This window comes from Leucoraja erinacea, chromosome 14, assembly GCF_028641065.1.
Source record: "Leucoraja erinacea ecotype New England chromosome 14, Leri_hhj_1, whole genome shotgun sequence".
NCBI classification, from domain to species: domain Eukaryota; kingdom Metazoa; phylum Chordata; class Chondrichthyes; order Rajiformes; family Rajidae; genus Leucoraja; species Leucoraja erinaceus.
Genome location: NC_073390.1, coordinates 39,423,322 through 39,441,741, shown reverse-complemented (window position 1 = coordinate 39,441,741; position 18,420 = coordinate 39,423,322). Strand labels below are relative to the sequence as shown.

Here is an 18,420-nt window from a genome sequence, read left to right as displayed (position 1 = left end):
GATGTTTAGTTACAGAGTCAAGCACACTGGTCCACGAGTCTGGCACAGAGAATGCCAATACGGGCACAGAGGTGGGTGGAAATCTATTCCAAATGGTCCCCCAAAGTACAGAGATGTCTGGAACCATTCCAAGAGAAAAAATACCACAGCCCTTCTTGGGGGAACAAAACATAGAATTTCATATGATCTGTAACAGGTCAAAACATTCTTACTGTCTCCATCAGGAAATCAAGGACAATTAGTACATACTATTTATGTTGTATTCTTTTTATATTAAATTCACATCTTTGGAAAAACAAATTTAGTCAAAATGGTTGTAAATTTCAAATTAAGCTCAGTTACATTAATTTGGTGCCTTGTGTTTTATGCACAATGCATTGGTCGTAACACTTCTGTCTGACGTGTTGCTTAACCCACCATTCTGGCGTCAGTGTGCTCAAGAGAAGCAGGGGCAGGCCACATCATTGATGGTGTTGATGGGGCAGGCCGAGTCATTGATGAGAGATGGCCATCATTGATGGTGTTGGTGGGGCATGGCCATCATTGATGGGAGATGGCCATCATTGATGGGATATGGCCATTCATTGGTGGGATAGATGCCCAGTCACAGCTGGGATCACTTTCACTGGTCCAAGTGCTTGCAGATTCTGCGGGTTTTCTCCTTCTTGTTCCTGTTGCCGTGCTTTTTCCAGGGTTTCCCCGGCCCTCCATCGACCGGCGTTGCCTCTGTGCCGAGCCTGACTCCCATTGCAGCTTGAGCACCTTTTGTGAAAGCGCGCACGTTGTCCTGTAACAAGCAGTATGTGCAGAGTTCACAGGAAACAAGGGTGAGGAAAGATATAACAAGACTCTTCGTGTTTAAAGATCTCAAGTACCTACATCCTGAAAATATGTAGGTACTTGATATATAAAGGAAAGTGTTTTAAATATTATATTTTCAGAGGATTCTATTAGGAGAGAGAAAGACAAAGGACAACCAAAGCCTTTTAAGCACCTTGGGTTGACAATGAGAGAACATCTTCACACAGGGTATATGGAACAGAGGAGGTACCGGAGGCAAGTACGACAACAACATTCCAGACATTTGGGCAGGTCCATGGATAGGACAGGTTTAGTGGGATATGGGCCAAATACATGCTGTGGGCCTAGTATAGGTGGCCCTGGGGAGGCATGGGCAAGCTGGGCCGAAGGGCCTGTTTCCATGCTGTGTGCCCATGTTTCTACTATAATATACCCCTCTTAATATCCAATTATATTGTCAGGTTAGTGTACCTTCCTTTTGTGGATTTATTAAAAAACAGAGTTAATATAAACACAACATGCATCTTATTAATTAACCGCAGCTTTGCAAAGTCTTGTGTTATCCACACGAGGCTCAGGCCATTTAAAACCCATTCAGAAATAAATATTCTCCCCTGCCCACTGCCTCTTACCTGGTGAAAGAAGTTTTTGTCCACGTCATTTTCAATTTTTTTCACTTTATTTTGCTTCCCCTTGAGCTTTGTGCTATTTCTGTCACAGGTAGCCACCTGCTTAGCGTGGTGGTATTGGAACTGAGTGGAGTCCACACCAGGGGGAGGGTGGCAGTACAATAATTTCCCCTGCAGTTAATGACACAGGAAAACACAAGCCTTCATCTCCACTTATCCATTACACACCCAGACTTTCACCAGAATAACCAACCCAGAACAATCCACAAAGCAGTTTGGCACATGCACACAGACAGACAGACACACACACACACACAGACAGACACACACACGCAGAGACACACACACACACACACACACACATGCACGCAGACAGACAGACACACGCACACAGACACACGCACACAGACAGACACACACACACACACACACACACACACACACACAGACACACACACGCACGCACACACACATATACACACACACAAAAACGCACACACATATACACACACACAGACACACAGAGTCTACTCCTGCACCTATTGTCTGTTTCTATGATGTGTCTGGTTGAGGAATCTCATTGGTGGTGAGAGAATCTTCCAGAGGATTATCTGTCAAATGCAAACTGATGAGGAGCTGGGGAATCGTGCAGAGCAGGAAAGGTGGTGAGAGCAGAGGTACAGACTGTGAGCGAGGGCTCCGTCAATAATGTTAGCGAGGAAGCCACAGACAAGGGAAAAGGACATTTCAAAAGCGCCAGTAAAGGCACGTAACAGATAAACTGGGAGAGTGGAACAATGTGTGTGGGAGGCAGCGTGAGAGGATGTACACTCTGGATAGTTTGGGGAATCTCATTTTGAACGAAGACCAGATGTAAACCTTGCTCCACAGATAAGCCCTTTGGCCTGCACCTTCCTTCACCATATCACTGGCCTTGCTCCACTGATAAGCTCTTTGGACTGCACCTCCCCTCACCGCATCTTAAAATAAACCATTTCCCACTTTCCCAGTTTAGGCAAGGGGTCTACAACCTGAAACATTAACTCGGTTTGAACAGACGCAAGAAGCAACTCAACTAGAAACATCGTTTGTCCAGACTAAAGGATCCCAACCCAAAACATCATCTGCCCATTCCCTCCATAGATGCTGCCTGACTAGCTGAGTTCCTCCAGCACTTTGTGTTTTCTACATAATTCCAGTGCATCCAGTTCACTGTCTCTCTTAGATATACCTACAATATTTCCCTTCTGAAGTCCACTATAACACAATTACATCAGTCCACTGGTACGTATTTTATAACTCTGGCAGGAAGATGCAGAGGGAAGGCACTGATTTACTGATATTCATTCACCATGACAAACCATTACACCCGCAGTTACATTACTCACCGTCACATAATCCTTCAGAATGTACCTGGCTGCTCTCGGCTGGTCTGGCTGTCCATGGGCAGTCATGAAACCTCTCATGTCTGTGGAATAGCAAGGTGTCAGGCAATCACTAACCATCAGTGGAACACCAATGTGTCAGACAATCAATAGCTGTCTGCGGAACACCAATGTGTCAAACAATCTGTGGAACTTCTCAGTTCAAGGGATTCAAAACAAACCATTTCATTATATTTTCATCAAGCTGTGCATCGAATATTAAATATGAACATTGTCTCGCACGTTCATCTCTTTAAACAACATGATAAGTTCAAGTTCAATTTTCTTCAGACATTTTCAACACATTTCACCAATCCACATTCGAGCAAAGTCTGGGGTAAAAATATACTTTTCCTTTCAGAAGAACAAGTACAAGAACAAGAAACACAGTTTATAAATCCACAATCTAAAGGTCAGTTAACTCCATTGCCCGAATATGGAGGGCAACAGGTCACTATTCAATCTCACTGCAGAGCAAAGATGCTGCATGTAAAATATGATGAGACCAAAGTTGTTATTCTGAATACGGCCTTTTTTTGTCAGAACTTAACATTGGATCTTAAAATGAGGTGGCACCAAGACCAACTAATAGAGGAACAACATGCAGGTTAGACACAGAGTGATGGAGTAACTCAGCGGGTCAGGCAGCATCTGTGGAGAACATGGATAGGTGACGTTTCACAGAGTGCTGGAGTAACTCAGCGGGTCAAGCAGCATCTGTGGAGAACATGGATAAGTGACGTTTTGAGTCGGTACCTTTCTTCAGACTGGGAAGGGTCAAGACCCAAAACTTTACCTATTCATGCTCTCCAGAGATGCTGCCAGACTCGCTGAGTTACTCCAGCACTTTGTGTACTTTGTATGCTAGCATCCATAGTTCCTCGTGTCTACATACACAGTAATACATTAGATATCACACACTCACATCCGTAGGCCGTTAAGAACTCTTCACAAGTAGGATGCCTATTTGGATCTTCATCCTCTCTGGGTCTAATGATATTAATTCCATACGTGGCTTCCAAAACGTGCCTGGGAATATGCTGGCAGACATAGCCCAGTCAAGGAATACAAGACAATTGTAAATGTAACACAGAAATGACCAATGCAGTTAATTGTCCTACAACATAGAAAGGACAAAGTATTAAAAAATACAAATGGGGATGGCATAATGCAGGATGCTGTTGTTCCCAGGAAGAATAGTTCCATGAAGACCCCATCTCCCGTGTTCTACATTCAGCTCTGGGTCACATTGATGACAGGAACACCATGTGAAACACTGCAATAAAGCTGCAGCTACACATCATTCAGGCACTCACACTCATTCACCTCCTGACCAAAAATAGATCAATATTTAGTCTGCTTTAGTTTAGAGATACAGCGTGGAAACTGGCCCTTCGGCCCACTGAGTCCATGCCGACCAGCGATCCCTGCACACTCCCTGCAGACAAGCACTCATAGTCTGGATGGAAACTGGATCGGAGGTACTCTATTGCTGCGCCACCGTGCCATGCCGCCCCTATGCTGTGCTTAAATCATCAATATATTTCCCAGTTTTTTTGGTATTAATATCCTCAACAAATCCTTGGCACTCAAAACCTTTCTGCCAGCGTGGATATTTCCAACACTAGAGGGCAGAGTGTGGCTGGAAACATGCTGGCTGCCAGGAGTGGAGGTGGAGGTAATGTATATTCCCCACACTAGAGGGCAGAGTGGGGCTGGGAACACACTGGCAGGCAGGGTTGGAGGCAGATACCATGGTTAGGGGAAGAGGCTTTTAGATAGGCACGTGGATATGCAGGGAATGGATGGATATGGTTCACGTGCAGGCAGAGGAGTTGGCCACAAACATTGTGGGCAGGAAATGTTTGCTTGTCCCTGTGCTGTATGGTTGTAAACCCCATGCTCCAGACTGGGCTGTACCCCAAGTAAACGGAAACACACAAGGTCATTGGTTTCAAGCCTTTCAACACAATTTTTTTCATTAGAAAAGTGAACATAGGTTTAATATAAAATATCCAACCACTGCTTAGAACGGTGGTTGAGCTTTTCCCTCAAATAATGGGTGTTTGTACCCTGCAATGCATAAATCCCAATGAAGAAACACAAGCATAAGGTCATTAGTTTCATAGGTACCAGGATTATAAATATATATATATTTAAAAACACAATTTTTTTTGCGGAGTTTTGTGTTATTAGAGCGATTGAGGGTCTTATTTCCTTTCTTACTTCCTTCTCTAGGGGCTTTCTTCTCCCAACACTATAACGATTCTTGCTCACTATCCAAAAGCCGAAAAAACTAAGTGGTACAACAAAATGTAATAAAATATATGTGATGTGTATTACTGTAATTTACTGTACTTCTAATAAAAATTAAAAAAAATAAAAAGATCCAGATATAGAAAGCTTCCTGGGCTTAGCGGAGATATTCCTCTGATCCGTATGAAAATCCACACATTTACATTGAAAGGGATAGCTTCAGTTTCAGAAGTGAAATATATGCTTCCACCCTGGCACCAAACTACAAGCCCACACACATGGGGTGTGTAGTCAAGTCTTTTTCACAGATAGTTGTGAGTCTGTGGAATTCTCCGCCTCAGAGGGTGGTGGAGGCCGGTTCAGGGGATATTGGGAGAAGGCAGGAACGGGGTACTGATCGTGGATGATCAGCCATGATCACATTGAATGGCGGTGCTGGCTCGAGGGGCTGAATGGCCTACTCCTGCACCCATTGTCTATTGTCCATTTAATGTTAAAATGGGATAGCATAAAAACTAACACAGGAATACTTTAAAATAAAATTGAAAGGAGCAAATTTTTTTTTGGAATTGGGATGAAGCAGGTGATTGGAACATAACAGTAGCAATGTACATCTCAACAGTGACAGTTCAGCAGAAACTAGCATCATTCAAGCACATTATTTTACTAGCCAAGGGTCAGAAGAATGAAGGCCTTCCATGAGATGTGTTTTTGATTAAAATAAATATGAAAATTAATTATTTCCCGTGTAAAACTTCTTTCTCGAGTGTGTGGCCAAAGGGGTTGCGTTTCTCAAAGCACACATTCTTTTGTAGTTAACACATTTACATGAAGTGAATTTACTCGCTTTAGATCCGTGACATTGTGAAAAGGATATCAGAGACACAGGCGGCACATGGTCCCTCATCTGATCCACGGGTAAAATCCCACAGCAGACCATTTCTGCTTTGGTGGACACAAAGGATGGCATGACGAGGCCAGGACAGTCGCAGAGGCACAAACCAGTCTCCACGTACAACGTCTGTGGGACAAAACGTTCCATATTAGACATCAGCTGGTCCCTTCAAAGGTTAGCTTCCATTTCCCCAACACTGTCTCAAGCAACACCTGCTCAATGTTAATGACATTGAAACATCCTGTATCTGTACACTGGATTGTAAATGTGTATTGGCTTTCCACTGACTTGGTGGCACGCAACAAAAGCTTTCCACTGTACCTCAGTACATGTGACAATAAATTAAACTACATCACACGCTACACACCTGCATTCCCACGATATGACATTTGTTAAGTGGAAGATTCTGGGAAGCATCAACAAATGAGAAACTTGATGCATAACCTCAAGCCAAAACTTTGCCCTTCTCCACGGAATCTAATGCCGGCTGGACGGACGGAATCTAAAGCAACCTCGGAGATGGCTACAAATCCTGTAAATGCATCAAGATGATTCCGTTCCTTGTTCGTGAGTTCATGTTTCATAGTTGCCACTTTCAAGTACGAACAGCAGCAAATCTGACAACATTCAGCAGCTGCTGAAAGTCAGGTGAAACTAATAACATCAAACACAGCATAAACCAACTAGCAATTGATCCAGAAATGCATGACTTCCCCGCAAACATCCAGTAACATTCCACTTCCATCCTTCATAGTTTAAAATAATTATATAAAAGTTAAATACCAAGAGCGATGGGCATTACCTGGAAATGTTTGGTGTGACCCGGCGTTGCAGATACAGAGACTTTCTTATTTTGGAAGATAGTATTTATCGTGGAACTCTTCCCCACATTAGGATAGCCCACCTGTTAAACAAAACATAATGAGTGTCTGCACAGACACCACGTCGCTGCATAAATCCACTCAGTCGGCAAACTCATCACACATAGGAAACATTTCGATGTCAAAAGACCACGGTGTATGGAGTTTGTTTCTTACCCCAACAAGTATTGCACACAGTGTATGATGCACAAGTGCCACATTTGGAAATACTAGAAATTAAAATGTTTTAAAAAAGGGAACTAAAACAAGAAATAGCTTTGGCATGAAGTTGGCAACTTTACAGACGACGCTTTTCATGCAAGAACGTAAACCTACGCGGGAATAAAACAGAAGCGATTCACTCACTAAGCCAACAGTGATTTCCATATCTTTCACACGTTTTCCTTTGTGTGACGTTTTAAAAATCTCCAGCATTTCACTTCGCTGCAGGAGGCGACTCGAGTTCTTGACACTTTGTTTTGGAAAGGTTGGGTTGGAGCTGGAAGCAGGTGCAGTCCTGTCATTGTCCACACAAGAGGGTGGCCTTATCTCAGCTCCCTGCAGGTCAGCAGCAGCAGCAGCACACGGCGTTATGCTCTCCTTCTCATCTTCAGAACAAGTTTTCCAAAGCTCATCATCTTCGCAGTCTTCATACTGACTGTTCTCACCTTCATCTGTGAGATCTGTGGGCCTCACATCCCTCTGAGCTGTATCAGCATCACTTTCACCTGTACTCTCTTCACTTCTCTCTCCTTGATGCTCTTCTCCCTTTGTGAAAACAAATAAAAAATCATTTACAACAGCGTAGCTACTTGCGACAGGGAGGGGGAGGAAGGAAAGAATATAAGGGGTGCAGTAATAGAGGCATGATCTACCTCTTGCCTAAGTCCCAACATCGCATCAACTACATACCTTTGCCTCAGCGTCGAGCCGATTCCCTTCTGCTGTGGCTGACCAGAAGAGCACCCGCACACCTTGCTCAGCAAAGTATCTGGCCCAGAGCCTCCTCTGTGCACGGCTCAGCAGATCCGCTTTGTTCAGCAGCATCATGTTGACCTTATCCGCCCGCATTTCCTTCACATACCGCTCCTGACACAAAATAGCACAAGCTTCCATAAATACACTATAGCAACAACGTTCAGAGGATATTTTGACGAATGCATTCAAAGACGAGAAGCTTTACTCTGGTGCTTTCTATTTCTCTGGAGCCCATGTTCATCTCATCAATATTTGTGCACCTTTCTGTTCATCTTCACTAATTCTCTCACCTGTTCCTCTGTCCCACCATCTCATTCTCACTACTGCCCGAATTTTCAATTGGCTTATCTCAGTGTAAGTAAAACATTCTGTATTTTGCAGACAAAACTACTTCACAATCTGTAGTCCAATACAAAGATTTGTAGGCAGCATCTCCGGAGAGAAGGAATGAGTCATGTTTCACAGAGTGCTGGAGTAACTCAGCGGGTCAGGCAGCATCTGTGGAGAACATGGATAGATGATGTTTCACAGAGTGCTGGAGTAACTCAGCAGGTCAGGCAGCATCTATGGAGAACATGGATAGGTGACGTTTCACAGAGTGCTGGAGTAAGTCAGCGGGACAGGCAGCATCTCTGGAGAGAAGGAATGGGTGAGGTTTCGGGTAGAGACTTCTCCAGCATCTGCAGTTCCTTCGTACACACACTAGGCTGTTTGATCAAATACATTTAGAGAATGGATGAGCTTTTCTCAGTCGGGACATTGAGTGTCAGAGTTAGGAGGTCATGTTGCAGCTGTTTGAAACTTTGGTTAGACCACATATGGAAACTACAGTGAGCAATTCTGGTGCCCCCATTACAGGAGGGATGTGGGGGCTTTGGAGAGGGTGCAGAGGAGGTTTACCAGAATGATGTCTGGATTAACAATAAGGAGAGGTTGAACAAACACGGATTGTTTTCTCTGGAGTGTTGGAGGCTGAAGGGAGACCTGTTAGAAGCTTATCAAATTATAAGAGGCATAGATGAGGTGGACAGAGGGTGGAAATGTCAAAGACCAGAGGGAATATAGCTTTACGGTCAGAATGGGGATTATTAAGAGATTTGCTGTGCAAGTTATTACAATACAGCAACTTTTATTCTGAGACTTTAACCTTTGAAATAAACGTATTTATTCCATTTCAACAACATAAAAACTGTAAAAATATAACCACACAGTATTAGTGTAGGCGCTTCAGCGAAGTGCAACATCGCAAAAAGGACAATGATGTCATTTGAACAATTTCTGAATTTTAGAATAAGGAAGGTCATGCAGTTTGCAAAAAAGCTAAATCTGAACATACCAGATCTTCACAGCGGAAAAGCAGAGGGTTCCTGGCATCAACAATCTGAACAACGATGTCACTGCACAAACCAAATTAATGCAACCAGTTAAAATGGACAACAACTGCAGATTTACAGTATTTGTAAAAATGACACAGGACAAATGTGGTGACACGTATAAAACGTGCAGCTGTGTTCAATTACGGAACATATTAACCCTCAACGTCTGCTCACACATACACAAAACCAGTTTCACTCATACATTACAGGTATCCCTGTCCCTAACATCACAATAAGTTCCCAGCCGGAGACAGAAACTTCAGGGCAAGTGCCGCGATGCAGGTGCAAAGATTTGTAGGCAGCATCTCCGGAGAGAAGGAATGAGTGATGTTTCACAGAGTGCTGGAGTAACTCAACGGGTCAGGCAGCATCTGTGGAGAACATGGATAGGTGACGTTTCACAGAGTGCTGGAGTAACTCAGCGAATCAGGCATTTGTGGAGAAGGTTACACAAAAAAGCTGGAGAAACTCAGCGGGTGCAGCAGCATCTATGGAGCGAAGGAAATAGGCAACGTTTCGGGCCGAAACCCTTCTTCAGACTGAGAACAAGAAAGGAAAAAGGAGGAGGAGCCCGAAGGCTGGGGGATGGGAGGAGGACAGCAGGGGGACTGAGGAAGGGGAGGAGACAGCAAGGACTAACAAAATTGGGAGAATTCGATGTTCATGCCCCCGGGATGCAGACTCCCCAAACGGAATATGAGGTGCTGTTCCTCCAATTTCCGGTGCTGCTCGCTGTGGCCATGGAGGAGACCCAGGACAGAGAGGTCGGAGACGGAGTGGGAGGGGGAGTTGAAGTGCTGAGCCACCGGGAGGTCAGCTTGGTTATTGCGGACCGAGCGGAGGTGTTCGGCGAAACGATCGCCCAACCTACGCTTGGTCTCACCCTTGAAGAAGCATTTGTGGAGAACATGGATAGGTGACGTTTCACAGAGTGCTGGAGTAACTCAGCGGGTCAGGCAGCATTTGTGGAGAACATGGATAGGTGACGTTTCACAGAGTGTTGGAGTAACTCAGCGGGTCAGGCAGCATCTGTGGAGAACATGCAGGTGATGAAAGGGAGTACAGGGGAAGTTCCTCTCCATGCACGTTACATTAATGAACTTGTTGCAGAGTGAGAATATGAGGGTGAGATTGTGCACAATCCAATAATTACATTTTATACACGATAAATTCATCCTGGCACGCTGGAAATTTACCAGAAAGAAGGCGAGATCTGTACGGAGATCATTCTTTAACACCTGATGCAACCTTTTTTCTTCCAGCAGTAAATATATTTCAATGGTTCCCACACTTGACACAATTCAGAACCGAATTACAAAAATACATTTAATCGAAGCAAATGATGAAATACAAACAACAGGCTCAGAATGCCGAGACCCTGGAGATAAACAATGTGGTCAATGGACTGATGATGAACGAATAACGAGTGTGGCATCCTGCAGGGATGAAGTTCCCACATACTGTACCTGCGCTCAATAACTCGCCACAGCTGACGCCAGAAGTCCAGGTTCCTTTCAAATGGCGTGAGGATCAGGTTTCTCTCCTCTTCCAACCTGGACAAAACAAACAGCCTGTAAATGTGTCTTGGTATAAAGCCCTAACACACTGGACCTCAATGTCATCATCTGAGGATGTGACTCTCTCCAGAGATGCACTATTAGTGTGTGAGTGAGTGTGTGTGTGTGTATATGTGTGTGTGTGTATATATATCTGTGTGTGTGTGTGTGTGTGTGTGTGTGTATATGTGTGTGTGTGTGTGTGTGTGTGTGTGTGTGTGTGTGTGTGTGTATATATCTGTGTATGTGTGTGTGTATACGTGTGTGTGTATATATATATATATATCTGTGTGTGTGTGTGTGTGTGTGTGTGTGTGTGTGTGTGTGTGTGTGTGTGTGTGTGTGTGTGTGTGTGTGTGTGTGTGTGTGTGTGTGTGCGCGTGCGCGTGCACAATGAACTTTTTTTCTCTCTCGTTTATTATATTGTTTACAGTGTATTATATTTACATATTATGTTGTGCTGCAGCAAGTAAGAATTTCATTGTTCTATATGGGACACATGACAATAAAACACTCTTGACCCACTGAGTTACTGCAGCTTTTTGTGTCTACCTGCACCAGATGCATGCTTCTTGCACTGACAAATGTAATGTTGGTTTGGTAATGGTATAGTCCTGACATTAGAGCCCTCAGCCCTCTTCTGTGGTCACACCCACTAATGTCAAGGTGAAAATCATCTATGTTGCTTCCAAGTTACAAATGTGAAATTATCCCTATACAGAATCTTAACTCAAAGTTTATCCTGCAGTTTAAACTGGTAAAAAAGGCAGTTCATTGTCCATTTTTCTTAATCTTACATGTAGAAAAGCAATGACGTTTACTGACTCAACACCTTTTTAAAAAATGGTGTGCATATTATAAATATGGGAACGTTGATTTATCATGCATTGAATGTGATGGAGAAAATAGACGCCAGAATTAACGGCAGTCCCAAATCACTGGCTGATGAAATTTTGTTTAAAGGTTGACAGTGGTAACTAGCAATATTTTCAAGGGCAATTCTATACTAGTCTGTGATTCAACAAGGAGGGGTGACTTCAGGCAAAACCAGACATCATCAGTGGCACTTTCAATGTGTCTAACATTTATTGACATTGTTTTCCAGGCTTCCTTCACTAGTTACAATGGGAGATTTGGTCGTCACACCAGATCTGTAAAGGACAGGAGCTGGAGCCAGTATTCTGCTGCTGAAAATGTCCAGAACTCAGGTTTGAACAAAATTCAGAGACAAAGTCATCAAATATAAAAACCATGCACCTTCTCTGGATACTTTCAAGAGAGAGCTAAGGGCTCTTAAAGATAGCAGAGTCAGGGGATATGGGGAGAAGGCAGGAACGGGGCACGGATTGCGGATGTTCAGCCATGATCACATTGAATGGCGGTGCTGGCTCGAAGAGCCGAATGGCCTATTCCTGCACCTATTGTCTATTGTCTTCCCATGCCTGCAGGAAGTGCAGAAAGTCTCACAAAGTCTCGTCAATGCAGGAAGTCTCACAAACCAAACACAAGAGTAAAGGTGTAAAATAATTCAACTGCAGGACACATCCCAGTGATTGCTGCTCCCCCTCTCTCTGGTGGCTTCAGACGCAGGTCTAAGGGGGTGCAAGACCGCTCTTCGTGGCAATATTTAAATACATTTTAAATACAAAAATCAGTATTCAACTCCTTAAAAAAGTTACCCAGAACCTGAGCACATCAGCCAAGTTCCAGGTTGCATGACGTGGCAAACTCACTGAGCCAACTGTCTTCTCCACTCCAGGAAAGTTTCCCTTTCAGCCAGCTGCAGTTCCTCTGCCGCTGTGTTCTCATCCCAGTGAGGTCTACAAGAAACACCATCAAAGGACCAAAGATCAGCAGAAAACCACAACTTTTAGTCTAGTTTATTGCCACGTGTAACGACGTACAGTGAAAAGCTTTTGTTGCATGCTATCCAGTCAGCAGAAAGACAATACATGATTACAACCGAGCCATTCACAGTGTACAGATACATGACAAGGAAATAATGTTTAGTGCAAGGTTAAACCAGCAAAGACAGATCAAGAATAGTCCAAGGGTGAACAGAGGTAGATAGTAGTTCAGGACTGCTCTCTGGTTGGGGTAGGATGATTCAGTTGCCTGATAACAGCTGCAAAGAAACTGTCCCTGAATCTGGAGGTGTGTGTTTTCACAGTTCTATACCTTTGGCCTGATTGGGAGAGGGTAGAAGAGGGAGTGGCCGGGGTGCGATTGGTCCTTGATTATGCTGCTGGCCTTGCCGAGGCAGCGCGAGGTGTAAATGGAGTCAATAGAAGGGAGGTTGGTTTGTGTGATGGTCTGGGCTCTATTTCTCTCCAAAGGCATTAAATCAAACTGAAGGCAAGGCAAGTTTATTTATATAGCACCTTTCAACAACAAGGTAATTCAAAGTGCTTTACATAAAACATTAAAAGCATTGGAAAGAAACACATATAAAATGACATTTAGATGTAAAAGGATTATTAAATTATTCAGATAAAATAATTACAAAATTAAAAGTAATCAAATAAAATATTTAAAATAGAATAAAACCAGGAATAGAAGTTACAGTGCAGTATAGGTAATTAATAAATTGTATTGTTTACTGAAAGGCAGCGGCAAACAGAAAAGTCTTCAGTCTAGATTTAAAAGAGCTGAGAGTTGCAGCAGACCTGCAGTTTTCTGGGAGTTTGTTCCAGATATGCGGTGCATAAAAACTAAATGCTGCCTCTCCATGTTTAGTTCTGACTCTGGGGACACAGAGCAGATCTGTCCCAGACGATCTGAGAGGTCTGGGTGGTTTGTAGCTAAGCAGAAGATCAGAAATGTATTTTGACCCTAAACCATTCAGTGCTTTGTAAGCCAACAGTAGTATTTTGAAATCAATTATTTGACAGACAGTAAGCCAGTGTAAAGACCTCAGAACTGGAGTAATGTGATTTCCTTTTTTAGTCTTAGTGAGGACTCGAGCAGCAGCGTTCTGAATTAACTGCAGCTGTCTGATCGACTTTTTAGGGAGACCTGTAAAGACACTGTTACAGTAGTCGAGCCTGCTGAAGATAAATGCATGGACAAGTTTTTCCAAATCCTGCTGAGACATAAGTCTTTTAATCCTTGATATATTCTTTAGGTGATAGTAGGTTGACTTTGTGACTGTTTTTATGTGGCTGTTGAAGTTCAGGTCTGAGTCCATGACTACTCCTAAGTTTCTGGTTTGGTTTGCTGTTTTTAGCATTACCATTTGAAGCTGGGTGCTAACTTTTAATCGTTCTTCCTTGGCTCCAAAAACAATTATTTCAGTTTTTTCTTTGTTTAATTGGAGAAAATTCTGGTTCATCCAATCGTTGATTTGCTCAATGCATCTACTCAGTGCTTGTATTGGACTATAGTCTCCTGGTGATATTATTATGCAGATTTGTGTGTCGTCTGCGTAACTATGGTAACATATTTTGATGTTTTTCATGATCTGAGCCAGTGGAAGCATGTAGATGTTAAACAGAAGAGGCCCCAGAATGGAGCCCTGGGGAACTCCACATGTAATTTTTGCACGCTCAGACGAGAATAAACTCAGTGATGCTCATCATAGTAAAATGACAAGTGCCTGGAATGTGCTGCTGGAGGCAGATACGATAGTGGCATTTAAGAGACTTTTGGATAGGCATATGGATATACAGGGAATGGAAGGATATGGATTATCTGCAGGTAGATAAGAGTTCGTGTTAACAACATGATTGTCACAGATATTGTGGGCAGATGCGTCTGGTCCTGTACTGTACTGTTCTATGTTCTATCTTCTAAAATAAAAGAATATCAAAAATAACCTTTGAGAAAAGGTTCTCAATTGTAGCAGGCATACTTTGTGATGTGATTGTTAAGAGGAAAGGAGCAGACTAAGGCTAGAAGGCAAAGAGTTAATGTAAAAGGATCATTGTGGAGAAAGCGACAGATTCATAAAGTACCGGAAGCTTCCTTCCTGGAAGAAATTCCATGAGCAAAACATTTTTGTTGCATTCCTATTATATCAAACTGTCTGAAGAATAAATAAAGGAATGCTTGCCCACCTCCTGGGAATGCAGAGAAACTGCTTGTTCTCCTCGTGGAGTTTCTTGATCTTTTTGCTTTCTTCTGTCGTTAGTAGCCCAGTTCTGTCTTCAGCAGAAATAATCGTGATATTAAGCTTCTCTGTAGAAAAAGGAGTTATAACTGGACATTAACACCAAAACACAGCTCCTCATGAAGTTATACGTTAGATTGTCAACAAAAAAACGATTGGCATTGCAGTGTTGGTTCACCCTTAGACAAATAAGCAGTGTGAATAAATAAGAGATTTGCTACATTTTTGTGCATAGAAATAAAAATGTTAATCAGCTCTCATTAAAATGTTACATATATGCAACTCCAGTTTGACAATATCAAATTTCTCTCTGCATTACATATTTATAGCAGCTCTGTCCATGAATAGATTCCTCACAGATGCAAATTTCCTTCATCATTTGATGATTGTTTGGAGATCGATTCTGCCAGTGTTTAAACCGGGAAGTAGGAGAGAGAAGCTGTGAAATAAATAATTTCATTGAATAGCAGAGCAGATTCAAAAGACCCAAAGACCTATTCCTGCTCTCATTTGACATGTTCGTCTGCAGGCCAGTCCTCATCTGCAAACTCAAGAGAACATTAGTGAACCGATTATTTTATCTAATCTGTGTAAGAAGGAACTGCAGATGCTGGTTTAAACAGAAGAGAGACACAAAATGCTGGAGTAACTCAGCGGGACGGGCAGCATCTCTGGAGAGAATGGGAGACGTTTCGGGTCAAGACCCTTCTTCAGACTTTTATCTAATCTATTTGTTTCACGCTCACTATGAATGAGACTGTTCTCTCGTAGATTTAATAACTGAGCTTAAAGTGCCAAGCATCCATGATAGGATTTGAACTCAAGCCTCCAGCTGGCAAACCTAGGAATTATGCAACCATAGTGTATTATTTGTAAATATCAAAACTGAAGTTCTTACCAGCAACAAACTCTGTGCCTGCCAGTTGTGCAGTGGCGAGGAATTCGTCCAGAGTGCTTTGCTCTGTGACTGACTGCAGGTTGAGACGTCCCCAGTCATAACCATCATTCAGCTCGCTGGTGTGAAGCTGCAGGCCATACAACAACAGAGTAAGAAGCAGAAGCATCTGGTAAACCCCCTCTACATACATCATCCCTGTAATGGGAGCAACCAGAACTCTACACAATTGATCCATGTTAGATCGCATGTGATCCAAGGAGAGATAGCTGAATGGATAGCAAATTGGCTCCATGGAAGGAAGCAGAGGGTGATGGTGGAAGGTTTGCTTCTTGGACTGGAGGCCTGTAACTTGTTGTGTGCCTCGGGGTTCAGTGCTGGGCCCGTTACTGTTTGTCATCTACATCAATGATTTGGATGAGAACATACAGAGCAAGATTAGCAAGTTTGCTGATGATACAAAAGTGGGTGGTTTTGCAGATATTGAAGATGGTTGTGAACTATTGCAGCAGGATCTGGATCGATTTGGCCAGGTGGGCGGAAATGGTTGATGGAATTTAATACAGAAGTGTGAGGTGTTGCATTTTTTGGACGTCGAACAAGGGCAGGACCTATACAGTGAATGGTGGGCCTCTGGGTAGTGTTGTAGAGCAGAGGAATCTAGGAGTACAGGTGCATGGTTCCATGAAGGTCGAGTCGCAGGTAGATAAGGTGGTCAAAAAGGCTTTTGGCACTTTGGCCTTCATCAGATAGATTATTGAGTATAGGGTGATTTCACCAAAGGTCAAATGAGCGTAGATCCCCCCTCACGTGACTGAAAATTTTAACTGGAGGACATCTCTCAGTTTGGTACATGTAAGTGAATGGGGAAACACGCACTTTCCCACCCGTTAAAAACATGGAAAATATCGGGAATTATCGCGTTTGCTCGCTGAATTTTATCAAAAGTAAGGCATTATTAACTTAGTTTTGATGAAATTCAGTGAGCAAACGCGATAATTCCCGATATTTTGGATCTTAAATTCACCACGGCAATTGTCAGCTGTTCACTTCCGCCGCTTTCTACCTTCAGTTCCCTCTTGTAATTACCTCACTTTCTATCTTTTTTTTTGCCTGAAAATTTAGGTCGCTGTGCTTCACGGTCACCCCGACTAGCACAGAAAATTTCAGCTCAAAAATCGGCCGTTTTCCATGTTTTTAACGGGTGGGAAAGTGCGTGTTTCCCCATTCACTTACATGTACCAAACTGAGAGATGTCCTCCAGTTAAAATTTTCGGTCACGTGAGGGGGGATCTACGCTCATTTGACCTTTGGTGAAATCACCCTATAGAAGTTGGGAGGTCATGTTGTAGTTGTATAAGACGTTGGTGACACCACATTTAGAATATCGTGTTCAGTTCTGGGCACCATGTTATAGGAAAGATATTGTCAAGCTTGAAAGAGTTCAGAAAATGTTGCCAGGGCTAGAGTGTGAGCTATAGGGAGCGTTTGAGTAGGCTGAGTCTCTATTCCTTCGAGCGCAGGAGGATGAGGGGTGATCTTATAGAGGCATATAAAATCATGAGAGAAATAGATCGGATAGATGTTTAAAAAAGAACTGCAGATGCTGGAACGATCGAAGGTAGACAAAAAATGCTGGAGAAACTCAGGGGGTGAGGCAGCATCTATGGAGGGAAGGAATTGGCGACGTTTCTGATTGAGACCCTTCTTCAGACTTCGGGTAGATGCACAGAGTCTCTTGCCCAGAGTAGGGGAATCAAGGACCAGAGGACATAGGTTCAAAGTGAAAGGGAAAAGATTTAATAGGAATCTGACGGGTAACTTTTTCACACAAAGGGTGGTGGGTGCATGGTACAAGCTGCCAGAGGAGGTAGCTGAGGCTGGGACTATCCCATCGTTTAAGGAACAGTTAGACAGGTACATGGATAGGACAGGTTTGGAGGGATATGGACCAAGCGCAGGCAGGTGGGACTAGTGTAGCTGGGGCATGTTGGCCGGTGTGGGCCAGTTGGGCTGAAGGGCCTGTTTCCACACTGTATCACTCTATGTTACACACCCCTGTCAATGGAATCTAGAATGTGTCGTGATGGCCGGGCCCGAGAGAGGGGAGAATATCGCGGGGAGTATCAGGGTCTGGGGGTGAACCTGGGGCCGCTCTACCTCCCCCTCCCCCCGCTCACCCATCCGCCGGCTGTCCCCAGGCTCCGGCCCCGGCCCCGGCTCCAGCTCCGGTTGAGGGCCCGGCCCAGACCCGCCGCCTGTCTCTTGCCCATGGCGCCTGCTTGGTCCGTCCCCCGCCCGCTCCGCCAGCCCCGCCAGCCCGGCCCGGCCCGGTCGCACAAACCCTCCGCCGGAACCCAGCGCCGCCACCAAGGTTCCGGGGCAGATGCTGCTTTACACACATAGAGAGTAACTCAGCGGGTCAGGCAGCACCTATAGGGGACATGGATAGGTGACGTTTCAGGTCGGGTCCCCTCCTCAGACAGTTATGTTTTTGCTCCACAGTTTTACATTGTACACTCCTACTCGAGTTCATGACATTTTAAATCTGTCATCATCCATGTTTCTTCTGTTCATTGAGTTACTCCAGCATTTTGTGTCTTTACAAAAATTATATTTAAAAGACGTATCACTTTACCTGA

The 18,420-nt window shown here is 43.7% G+C and overlaps 1 protein-coding gene across 1 annotated transcript; it reads right to left on the bottom strand.

Moving 5' to 3' along the window:
- Positions 1-251: 251 nt before the first annotated feature.
- lsg1 (large 60S subunit nuclear export GTPase 1) lies at positions 252-18,089 on the bottom strand. Its single transcript, XM_055646215.1, has 14 exons — positions 17,959-18,089; positions 15,782-15,908; positions 14,831-14,951; positions 12,509-12,595; positions 10,686-10,772; positions 9,180-9,240; positions 7,778-7,954; positions 7,232-7,633; positions 6,808-6,909; positions 5,988-6,131; positions 3,780-3,903; positions 2,819-2,898; positions 1,434-1,601; positions 252-787 (listed from the first exon to the last, which is right to left on the bottom strand). The coding sequence occupies exons 1-14, from the start codon at positions 18,049-18,051 to the stop codon at positions 623-625; spliced, it is 1,938 nt and encodes a 645-aa protein (XP_055502190.1). The 5' UTR covers positions 18,052-18,089; the 3' UTR covers positions 252-622.
- Between the last annotated feature and the right edge of the window lie 331 nt (positions 18,090-18,420).

What these genes read in the sequence shown, in the direction of transcription:
- lsg1 (XM_055646215.1), bottom strand. Translation starts at nt 18,051, where the DNA reads ATGGGCAAGAGACAGGCGGCGGGTCTGGGCCGGGCCCTCAACCGGAGC. An exon ending in TGGCGAGTTATTGAGCGCAG is followed by an intron (nt 9,241 to 10,685) that starts GTACAGTATGTG and finishes TGGTTTGTGCAG; the next exon opens with TGACATCGTTGTTCAGATTG. An exon ending in ACAAAAACTTCTTTCACCAG is followed by an intron (nt 788 to 1,433) that starts GTAAGAGGCAGT and finishes TGCTTGTTACAG; the next exon opens with GACAACGTGCGCGCTTTCAC.